General features: G+C 33.4%; 1 protein-coding gene across 2 annotated transcripts in view; it reads right to left on the reverse strand.

Moving 5' to 3' along the window:
• The window catches only part of LOC142322363 (putative cytochrome P450 6a23), a 61952-nt gene that overhangs the window by 19147 nt on the left and 30538 nt on the right, over positions 1-12267 (reverse strand). For both annotated transcript variants that reach the window (XM_075361367.1, XM_075361375.1), the window contains exons 3-4: positions 7805-8572; positions 669-890 (exon numbers count right to left, since the gene is read on the reverse strand). In XM_075361367.1, coding sequence (XP_075217482.1) covers positions 669-890; positions 7805-8572 — 990 coding nt within the window. The remainder of the gene's footprint in view (positions 1-668; positions 891-7804; positions 8573-12267) is intronic.

The raw sequence follows: 12267 nt of genomic DNA on the forward strand, positions 1-12267 counted from the left end.
ATATATATATATGTAGGAACAATAAAGTTTTAAAAATGTTGACAAGCTCAGCAATTTATCACAAAACAAAACACTATTCAGAGTCTCTTTCTGTAAGAGTAATGATGATAATTATTTATTATTCCTTTGGTGAACAGACTGAGAGAGAATGTGCCACTTATAAAGCTGAGTATTCGCTACATTTCAGCAGGCTTATTTTATGATAAAACCAGCACACTCCAAGCGCAAGGAGGGACAATTCAAAAATGTTAAGTGGATACAGTAAGCGTGTGAAATTTTTTTTTTTATATTTATTATCTTCATTTGTTTATCTTTAATAATTATTATAGGCTTTAATAACATCAATTTTTTTATTTTATAATTAATTGTGTATTTTATGATGCTGCTCTGATCAAGGTTTTACCATGGTATTCCTTGATCCTGGGTAAATGCTGGGCCAGCTTGTTTTTTATTCGTGGAATGGCATAACTTGAATATGAATTGTGTAATTAATGTACTTATTTCTTTGGTAAACAATTCATTATACACTGTCAACACAAATTTAAGGAAAATTGTTCATTACATAATAATTCTTACATTGTAACATTACATACATTAAATAAATAATAACTAAATAAATATAAAATTAGAATTATTATTGAATGACAAATATAATTTTTAAATCTTACCTTGGACAACTCTATCCATGTATTTCATTTCATATATTGACTGATACGATATTTCTCCATTATGTTTTGCTAATATTGTATCAATTTCTTCTTGTAATTTTGTTTGTATCTCTTTATTAAGTGCTAGTTCATATAAACAAAAATTTAGAGTAGTCAATGATGTTTCAAAACCAGCAAAAAAAAATCCATAACACTGTGCTGCCACTAAATCGCTGGTTACAACTGTAATTTTAAAAACAATTAAAATATAATTAAAAGTACCTTATAATCAGTATTATGTCAAGCATTATAAATTCATTAAAAAGCTTCTTTTTTATCAATATAATTTTTAAGAAAATTAAATATGTGGAGGAAAATAATATAATAAACATTATCACCTTATCAAAATTTGAAGTAAATTTTTTTCATGATCATAGACACATCATCAGCTTTTGTAGATTAAAATATTTATTGTCAGTTTAATCTAATTAATTTATATACTGAAATTTCTGTTATTGAGTAGTTTTAATGAATAGAGAGAGTGTTGGAAAGTTTCTTGAAAAAACTGTTTTGTGGAAAGATAACTTTATATCTGAAAATAAATCAATTGGTACTTTCCACGTATCATTACACTGATTAATAAAAATAGTTTTAATATACACGAGAAGAAATTTTCATTAAAAATTATTGTAATGTCATGCAAAAATACTATTTTGTCTTAACTTACATTTTTTTTTTGTAGTGAGAGAGATAACTTTTCATTACTGTTGAATTTATATAATTTTTACTGTGTATTTTTTCTTAGTTTATTTAAACTATAGAAGATTATTCTGTAGAATATTGATAAAAAGGCATATTTATTTGTATACATAGTGTAGACTACAAAAATGTTTTAACCTCAATATAATTATTACACTCTACATCCTAAATTAACTGTTTCATACATTCTAATCCTTGACTTCCGCTATATGGTTTACCTTTTACTTATTCCACACTCTACATCCTAAATTTACTGTTTCATACATTCTAATCCTTGACTTCCACTATACGGTTACCTTTTACATGTTCCACTACTACACATTAACTTGGGTCTCATAATACATTGACCACCAATTTTGTTTTTCCTTAAAGAAATTTTGCCGTAAATTTATAATCTCTTGTTTACTTAACTAGGAACTGTCTTCAGAACTAAATATTCACTGTTCAGGACTTCAGAAAATAATGAAAAAAAAAACCAGATTTATACCATTTAAGCCTGATTTGGTAAAGGACATGTCTTTAAGGGTAAACTAGTTCCAAAGCTCTTCTAAGATGTTTTCCTAATGTTCAATAACCATCCAATTAAGGCTCCAAGTGCTTTAATGTAGTGGACAGGTACTTGCTGGCATTCAGCGACCTAGGCGTGGTAGCGAATTGCTGTCCAGATGAAGTAAATTTTATTTTATGGATGTCATATATTTTTAGTAGTCGATGGGGTGCACCTACCCATTTTAATCAATATATGACAACTGAGCGGTTGGGACACGTAAGCCAGTTGTGTATGGCACCGTACTTTATCCGGTCACGCTGTTAGGTAAGTTCTAGGAGCTATTTAGGACACTGATCGCTAAACTGTTTCGAGGCTCAGTAGCCATTTGTGGCACAGACATTCAGTCTTATGCTTTAGGGCCACCAAATGGAGTGGTGATGGGATAAATGCCAAGCAAACTAATAATGTTCATTCATGAAAACCAGTTTTCTTCACGAACGAATTTACTATTTGTACGAGTAATGGTTCTTGGATCATATATTTTTGGTATAAAAAATCCTATTTTTATAAAGAAATTACATATGACTCTTTATAAGTTATGATGTAGACAGTGATATCTGATAGGTTCATACTTTTTTGAAGGAAGTGTTAACAGAATTTTATACTTTAACGTTTTTAATATTATTTTATACTTTAGCTTCAATTAATCAGTATGGAATTACAAGATAAAGCTCTAAAACATTAAATGTATTCAATTGGTAAGAAATTTAAACGAAAGTTTTGAAGGATGGTAATTAGTAGGGACTATGAAATTCAGTAGCCATCTAAAGTCCAAACTTAACACAACCTGTATGGTGTAATAAAATTAAAAAATCAACAATTTGCGGCTAAGGAATCTTGATGAACTGAAAATTGCGTTGTGTCAAGACTCCTTTTACAAATTTTATCCCTCAATGTAGCAGAGAATGTCTAAACAAACTCAGCAACTGATAAAATCATGTGCAGATAGTAAAGAAGCACATACAGGTGTAATTTAAATTAAGTTTTATGTGTAAAAATATTATTATGAATTTACATAATTTTAGAATAAGATCAAAATAACGTGCTATATACATTAGTAAAAAAAAATTATAAAATTAGAGAAATATTTTAGATTTCAATAAAAACATTACCCACACAATATCCAGCTCTATAAGATTTCTGAAAATCTTTTATTACAAATGGGTGATGAATCCTTTTTTCTGAATAATATTTAACTTTATAGAACATCTTTTAGACAGCTATTTACAGATAGTCATAGATAAATATTTATTCATAGTAAATTTAGAACAGGCACATAATAGCCATGAGTAGATATTGCCCATGATATAGCAAAGGCCATTAACAATGCATGAAGATTGTCTGCATGTTTACAAGCTTACATATGTATTACATTATGTAAAACATTATGTTGTGAAGGTCTTCATCCATATTACTTTTAGCATTTATAAATTTGTAAGAACATGGTTGTAATCCAAATTTTCACTGGTTTTCAATAAAAACACTGATAGACAAAAAAAAATTTTAATGTTTCTTTAAGTGTGATACCATTTCTTGTATTGTTTTCTGTGTACATTACAAATCTGTAAATACAATTTTTCTATAACCCTTAGTTTTAAATAAATTACGCTTAAAAAAAAATTAAAGGAAAATATAGTTAAAATCTGTAAAATTTATAATTTTGCATGGCCATACCTGTGTTGGAATGATTTAGCTGATTCTTTTCTTTTATAAACAGCCTAAGGCACATCCCGAATTAATGTCCAACAGTAATCGGCTAGCATTAGTACTTACGTCTCCGAGGTTGTCCGCGAAAAAATCCAACTGTGAGTGGAGGAAATGTATTTTCAAATACATATTACATCCCATAGCTCTGTATGAAGTAAGAAGTTGATTAACAATAGCGTGATAATTGGCGGATTTATGTTGAAAAACGTCTTTAAATAAAGCCTAAGCTGCAGTTTCTACATTATTTAAAATCGAGTTAAATACATCATCTTTGACCAATTCTCTTATGTGAGCACCAACAAATATTCCTTCTTTAATTTTTGTTTCACTTACATTCGGAAATTTCTGCTTGATGTACAAAAATCCGGGACTATCCTTCTTCAGTGCTTTTACAAAATTTTTCATCAGTCCTAGCTTGATATGGAGAGGGAGTAAAGATATTGTTTTGGGTTCAACTCAACTTGTTTTGGGTTTTGGGCTCATGAATAATATTTTTCCCATTTGGTGTTAAGTTTTCTCGTTTCTTCCACTCTTTGGTAACATAATGTTTATCCATAGCTCGACTGTCCCACTCGTAAAGAAAACACATGTAATTAGTATAGCCTTAAAAAATAGCTATAACTTTCAAATCACCACATATATTTGTAGCTATGTTATTTTATAATTTATTTTTTCAAAAACGTCTTTCATTACATCGTATGTCTGTTTCAAATTAATACCATAAGCGATCGATATCGAAGGATATTTGTTACCGTTGTATACTTTTAAACTGTACTTGGATGAATCTATGAAAAGGCGGTAGTCCTCAGGTTTATGAACTTGTCCTAAGTGCAACATAAGCTCATCAATATTTGTCCAATAAACCAAATTATTTTCATCAATAAAGTACTGAGAAAGTTCTTTTCGTTGGCTTCGAAAGCCCGAAATTTTTGTATTTTTTTGAAGTAGATTCCAACCTTGGAGTCTTGATCCTAACAGTTCAGCTTGATTTTTTGATAAATTTAAATTCCTAACCGAGTCATTTAATTCACCTTGTGATATAAGATGTGGCTTATCGAAAGACAGTTCAAAATCAAAATCGTTGTTGCCTTCTTCAGTACTGTCCGATTCTTCATCGCCGCTTCCGAAACATACATTCACTGGTGGCTCAAGAACTGGAATAATTTCACCGTGAGGTACAGGCCTGATTCCAAATTGCAATGAAGGATATCTTAAAGTATTTTTAGGTTTTTTAGACATTCCAGACATACTTGTTAAACAAAAGTAACAGTGGGTTACATGATCCTTTGGTTCACGCCAAACCATAGGTATACCAAATGGCAAGCCTTCCGTGTATCTTTCAGCCATCCTTTTAAATAAACAGAAAAATTAGTGCATACTATATGAGAAGCCCACATCTGATCGTGCTCACCAATTTTACACTGAAAGTACAAATGATATGCTTTTTTAATTAAAGGTGTAATGTTTTTTCTATTTGATTTTAAGGTAAACTCACCACATACATAACAAAAGGTATCCACATCGTTTACACAATTTCAACGCATTATGACGCTGCACTGTTAACAAATTTAAGACAGCAGTAAGTCTGAACAAAATTAATTCATTCCTAAATCCAGTGCTTAATACGACCAACACAGCTGTGTTTTCAGCTACACGTTTTGACCTGCACAGACATGATTAATCTTGTCCAAGAAGGCTTGCTCACTCTTCAGTATTAGATATAATATCATAATATGTGACTATGATATGATTTAATTCTTTGTCTGGTATTGTTTATTTATAGCTTACAAATTATGTTAACAAAATTAAACAATAAAAAATGAGCTTACAAAATACAATATAGGGGCTTAAATTGCGTAACTATACGTTGAAAAATAAAAAAATCCTTTAATTAAAATAAAAATATTTTTCAAAAATGGTGGGTGATAGAAAGATTCTGATATTCGTTTTCAGCATCAAAAAATAGATTAAAATCATGTATCACATGTTAGGAAAACAAAAATTATATTTATCAGTGAAATTGATGTTAAAATTTTTATTTTTGGTTGTTATAAATTCTTTGTTTTTGAGTTTGTATTCTTTTCACCATTGTTTTATACTGAACTTCAAACTTATATAACATAAGTTCAGCACCACAGTCAACCTATGGGATGTTCTGAAATGCAGCAAGGACCGCGAATATTATGTAAATTAACAGTCGTAATGCCTAAACGATACAGGCAAATAAAAAATTAATACAACGATTAAATTAATAATAAAAATTTTTACAATTTCTTGTTGTGTTCAGTTTTCAGTAAAAACAGATTAAAAAAAAAGTGTCTTCATTTCATCAATTTTTTCAGAATTAAATTTTTTCTTTAAGATTTATTTGGTTATTACATAATTTTAATTAATGAAATTTATGCCAAACTTAAATAAAGTGTTCTTTTCAACTAGAATTTTTTGAGTTTTGCAATAATTTTCTTGGAAAATGTTGAAGATAAACTTTTGAGACCCATTTTTTTTCAATTTTTCATGTAAGATTCCAAATAAAATTACCAGTTTTGGGCAATAATCGGTGTTTGTGGAAATTGTTATTACATTATTTGATCTTGAAACCACCAGGCCTATGTTAGCAGTACGTGAACTTTTTTAATTATTTGTATAAGATGAATATACTATTTATGCACAGCAGACACTTCCTGAAACACACTATATATATATTTAAATATATATATATAGAAGCTAAATAATTAGCTTAACTAGTCATGCATCAAAAATCTTAACTAGAATCCTGTACAGAAGAATTGAGAGGAGAGTGGAAGAAGTGTTAGGAGAAAACCAATCTGGTTTCAGAAACTTATAGGGACAAGGGAAGTAATTTTAGCGCTCAGATTAATAGTAGAAGGAATATTAAAGAAAAACAAACCAACATACTTGGCTGTTATAGATCTAGAAAAGGCATTCGATAACGTAGACTGGATTAAAATGTTCACCATTTTAAAAAAATTAGGGTTCAAATACAGAGATAGAAGAACAATTGATAAGATTTACAGGAACCAAACAGCAATAGTAATAAATGAAGAACATAAGAAAGAAGCCGTAATAAGAAAGGGAGTCTGACAAGGATGTTCCTTATCCCCGTTACGTTTTAATTTTTACATACAACTAGCAGTTAATAATGTTAAAGAACAATTTAGATCCGGAGTAACAGTACAAGATAAAGATGCTACGATTTGCTGATGAGTAATTCTAGCTGAGAGTAAGAAAGAAGAAACATTTAGAAGAAACAATGACCAGCATAAATCTACGCAAGAACTACCGCATGAAAATAAACAAGAACACAACCAAAGTAATGAAATGTAGTAGAAATAACGAAAATGGACCACTGAATATAAAAGTAGGACGAGAATTGGAGGTAGAAGACTTCCATAAGCAGGAGCGATATAAAATGCCAAATACCAACGAGATTTCAGTCAGAAAAATGTAATTTGTTACATCAAAAATTAATTTAAACGTCAAGAAAACATTTTTGAAAGTATATGTTTGGAGCGTAGCTTTATATGGAAGTGAAACTTGGACGATCGGAGAACCTGAGAAGAAAAGATCCTGAGAAGCTTTTGAAATGTGGTGCTACAGGAGAAAGTTAAAAATCAGATGGGTGGATAAAGTGACAAATGAAGAGGTGTTGCGGCAAATCGATGAAGAAAGAAGCATTTGGAAAAATATAGCTGAAAGAAGAGAAAGAATTGTAAGGGATGTAGGATGTAGGGGGTATGCGGAAATGAAACGACTAGCACTAGATAGGGAATCTTTGGAGAGCTCCATCAAACCAGTCAAGTGACTGAATACAAAAAAAAATCTTAATTGAAAAGTGGATGCCGATGTTCTTTGGGGATTGGGTTTCAATTAACCACACATATCAGGAATGGTCGACCTGAGACTGTACAAGATTACACTTCATTTACATTCATACATATCGTCCTCTGAAATAATACCTTACGGTGGTTCCGGAGGCTAAAATGAAAAAGATAACTGAAAAACAAAGAGTTTCCATGTCTACATCATATTGTGAGGAATACGCACAGCTATATAAAGTATTACCGAAACTTCCTGAAATAATACATAAAAAATGAAATTTATAAATATGATTTATACTTACTCAAATCATTTGTAGAATTTTGATCCAATAATTGGCCAGAATCATCATCTTTTTTACAAAGGCTGTTAAAAATTTCATTCCCGTCATGATTTGTATTTTTCTCATCATCATCATCATCATCATCAATCGGTTCGTTTTTCTTCAACCGAATAAGTAAATTCAAGAAGTCATTTCTAGTAACTTTACTTCTCTCTCTATAATCAACACTCTCACGAACAATACGAGAAAAATATTGCTGTCTATCTTTCTGTGTAGACTTAAGACCTAAAATTTTAGTGATACCTGGTAAAATAGAATTTAATTTTCTACGAAAAATAGCCCTTATAGATATTCTATACATTCCTTTCGATCTCTTATAAAATTCATTATCAGGGTCATTTAATGAATTGATATTAAATCCGAACGCACATGGACCAATTATACTGATCGTAAATTTTGCAGTAAACTGATTTAATTCGATAACATCTTCTCTCTCGGCATGATCGATAAGACTTGTTTCGAGTTGTTTGCTACTAGCTTTCATCAAATGAAACATTGTTTTCATTTTACCTGGTGTAAATATAGGTGTTAATTTAGTTCGTAATTTTCTCCATTTATCGCCATTTAAATTGAGTAGATGACCCGACATGGGATTGATATTTTCATTCACTTTAATACCTCTATGAATGAAATAATCGAAATCTTTTGTCATTATTTGTTTTATAAGCTCGGGATCTCTTAGTATAAGTGAGGGTATTCCCATGAAAACAAAACCTCCATATTTATGACCTAATATAGAAAAAAAATAAAGAAAAATAACTTTTAAATATTGTTTCTAAAATAAACTTAATATTATAATCTAATAATCTATGCAAATACGAGGTGTGTGAGAAAAATAATGAGATTGATAACACTGCGAGCTATCTGGCAACGCTGTGTCTACCGGTTTGTGCTCGACCGGTTTGTTCATCCCTTCCACATGCTCAGTACGAGTTTCAACTCCGTTCAACCAACACATTATATTTGACAGCGCCATCAGTTGTTGTTGTGTGTTACGAAAATGGAGCATCGGAATTTAGAGCAACGTTATTCGATCAAGTTTTGTGTTAAACTTGGGGAATCCGCGAGTGTGACCTTTGAAATGTTGAAACAGGCCTATGGAACATTGCTTATCAAGAGCACAATTTTTCCGCCGGCACAAATCATTTTTGAAAGCCCGAGAACACGTTGAAGATCAACCTCGCTCAGGTAGACCTTCAACTTCAAAATCTGACTAAAACGTGGAGCGTGTGAGGGTTCTTGTGAGATCAGACCGTCGTTTAACAATAAGGATGATGAGTGAACAGTTGAACACTTTCACCGTACATCAAATTTTGACAGACGATTTGGAGTGCGAAAGGTTTGTGCAAAATCGGTGCCGAAAACCTCACAACGGAACAGAAGGACAATCGAAGAAACGTGTCCGTTGATCTTCTTCAGAGGATTGAAAACGATCAAGAATTCTTCAATCGTGTGATTACAGATGATGAATCCTGGATATTTGAGTACGATCCTGAAACAAAGTGGCAAAGCGAAGAATGGCACATTCCGTCATCTCCTCGACCGAAAAAATGTCGAATGAGCAAATCAAAGATCAAAACCGTGCTGATTTGCTTTTGTGACAGTAGAGGTATCGTGCATAAAGAATTTGTTCCTCCAGGACAAACTGTCGACCAAGTACTTTACAAAGATGTCCTTGAAAGGCTCAGGAAAAGAGTGATTCGCGTGAAACCAGACAATACAGTCAAGTGGATGCTTCATCATGACAATGCCCCGTGTCACATGGCCATTTCCATCATGGAATTTTGACCTCTAAACGCATTCCTACGGCTCTTCAACCCCCTTACTCACCTGATATGAGTCCTCGTGACTTTTTCTTTTCCCGAAATTGAAACAAGTCTTAAAAGGACTTCATTTTGGTATTCTGGAGAACATTCAAAAGACTGTGACTGACCAGTTAAAAGCCCTACCAGTTGACGCCTTCCAGCGCTGCTACCAGCAGAGGGAACAACGATCCGCCGGTGTATGGCTGCCCAAGGGAACTACTTTGATGGGGATAATATTGTTGTTTGAAAAAAATAAAAACTTTGGTAAGTAAAAAGTCAGTATCATTACTTTTTTCACACACCTCGTAGTTTTTAAAAAGTAGCTAATCAACTTTGAGCTGTATGAACACAGTGTTATTGCGATAATCCGGAATTCGTTGATAAAATCCTCCAATAATCCGTACAGAATTTCTCAAAAATTACAACTGTACGCTACTAAGAAATTTTTTTTCGACTTCATAAAATATGACTTATTTAAGACACTTGATTTATTTTACGTGTTTATTTTACTAAAAATGATGTGACAATCGTTTAAACGGTTTTGAAATTTACAGTATCTTTGGAAGGTTACCTTTATCTCAACCGTTTCATTGATGTACAACGACATGATGCACATATCACCTCTTTATTGTTTATGAACAATGTGTTTTCATTGTTTTTATTGTTTCACCTACTCGAGTTATTACTGTGATTCGAGACGCTGTTGACACTTAGCAGATACTAGTTGGAATTCAATGTTAGACCAGACAGGAACAATATATTCCATCGATTAGCAAATCGAAAACAATTGGTAATCTTCAAAACATTGTCTGTCTAAAGTGCGGAAAAATGCTTACCGATCACCTCATGACACAACAGAACAGGTCATTCCATGTTGCTTTGGCAATAACGTTGATTTTACGTGTAATATTGTTTCAAATCATCGCTTTTGTGCGCACTGCATTTCGAATCTAATAATGAAACAATAAAAAGAAAATCCCTTTCGGCACGCAGGAAGGGGGAGGTAGATTTCACCGGTGCTAAGTAGGGAGATAAAGTCGAGTGGGAGACTTCTTGGTGAATACACGAGATTTTTGTCGCTCTGCGTTTTCATTGTTTTTTGGTTGGTTTTTCGGAGACATTTACGGATTTGTACATTGGATATTATTGAGGATAAATTGGATAACGGATAAATCTACTAAGTTTTATGAGTTTTGGTTACGGACTGATTAAGTTATTAGCATTTTTTAAAAAACTAATAATATTAGTGAAAAGTGAGTTGTTTTTTCGATTTTCTTTTGTTTTTGGTGCGATATTATGGATCTGACTTCTTATGTCAATAGTGTGAGTAAAAAGATGGTCCCCCTGGGTCATGAATAAATTGACTCAGGTTAATGCTCTTAAGATGGGTGACGACAGCTGTCACTTTGTTGACCTGGCTAACCAAAGGCCAAACAGTCAATACTTTGGAGCAAGTCCTGGTGCATTGGTGCTGCAAAACTCTACTATCATGGAAGACAATAAAATAACAACAAGAGGAACTAAATATACAGTACTGTATAATTCAGAAAATGGAGAAAGGATGATGGCATCCCATGTAATCAAAGCGCTGAGGAGGGTTGTGGGTAAGTCTGAATCCTCAGTGTTCGTCATTCCCCCGGGGACGGCGGGTACGATAATCAAGAAAGTCGTAATTTAACTGATGCGCAAAGGCAAAACACTACCTAGAATGGTCTTGCCCAATTTGGGAGACCAGGCTCGCGCTAGATCTAGATCGGCGTCGGCGAGGAGGGGCACCCCGCCGGTGACCGATAGCAAAGCAGTTGTAGTTAAAGCGCTCGGCAAATCATATGCTGATTTATTAAAGACCGTGAAGGACAAGGTCAGTGTGGACGAGGCCGGAGAAGCACTTTCAATAAGGAAGGGGAGGAATCAAGAACTAGAAGTCAGAATTAAGGGCATCCAGAAGGCGGGGGAATTTACTTCAATGCTGAGAGACCGAGTATCGGACCTGCAAGTGGATGTCAGAACCAGAGGGGATCGTAGGACGGTGGTCCATATTAAAGATCTAGTATGCGATAAAACCGAGCAAGAAGTGAAGGAGGCAGTTGAGAGAGTACTGGGAGCAGACGAAAGCTTTCAGGTGACTTCGCTCCCAGGCGCATACGGGGACACCAGAAACTCGACAGTAATCACTACCTATAGAGGCGCAACCAAATTGGTGGCCTCGAGACTAAGGGTCGGCTGGGTCAACTGTAGGACATACATCCGGACAGAAAATGAAAGATGTTATAGATGCTGGAGAACTGGCCATGGTAGCAGGCTCTGTAAAGGACCCGATAGAACAAACTTATGTTATGATTGCGGTGAACCAGGTCACATAATAAGGGATTGTCGCGAGGCCTCAAAGTTCCTCGACTGCAGAAGTCTGGCTCACAGAACGGGCAGTGCTGTTTGTACTAAGCCACATGATTAGAACGTTATTAATAAACAACCACAGGAGTATCTTATCGAATAACTTACTAGAAGAAATTGCCACTAGAGGCAATTATAACTTCATAGTGGCCACTGAGCCGCACGTTTATTCAGCAGCCAGGCGACAATGGGTCTCTGATACGAATGGAGATGTGGCCATTATAA

The sequence above is a fragment of the Lycorma delicatula genome, chromosome 1 (assembly GCF_047948215.1).
Source record: "Lycorma delicatula isolate Av1 chromosome 1, ASM4794821v1, whole genome shotgun sequence".
Lineage (NCBI taxonomy): Eukaryota > Metazoa > Arthropoda > Insecta > Hemiptera > Fulgoridae > Lycorma > Lycorma delicatula.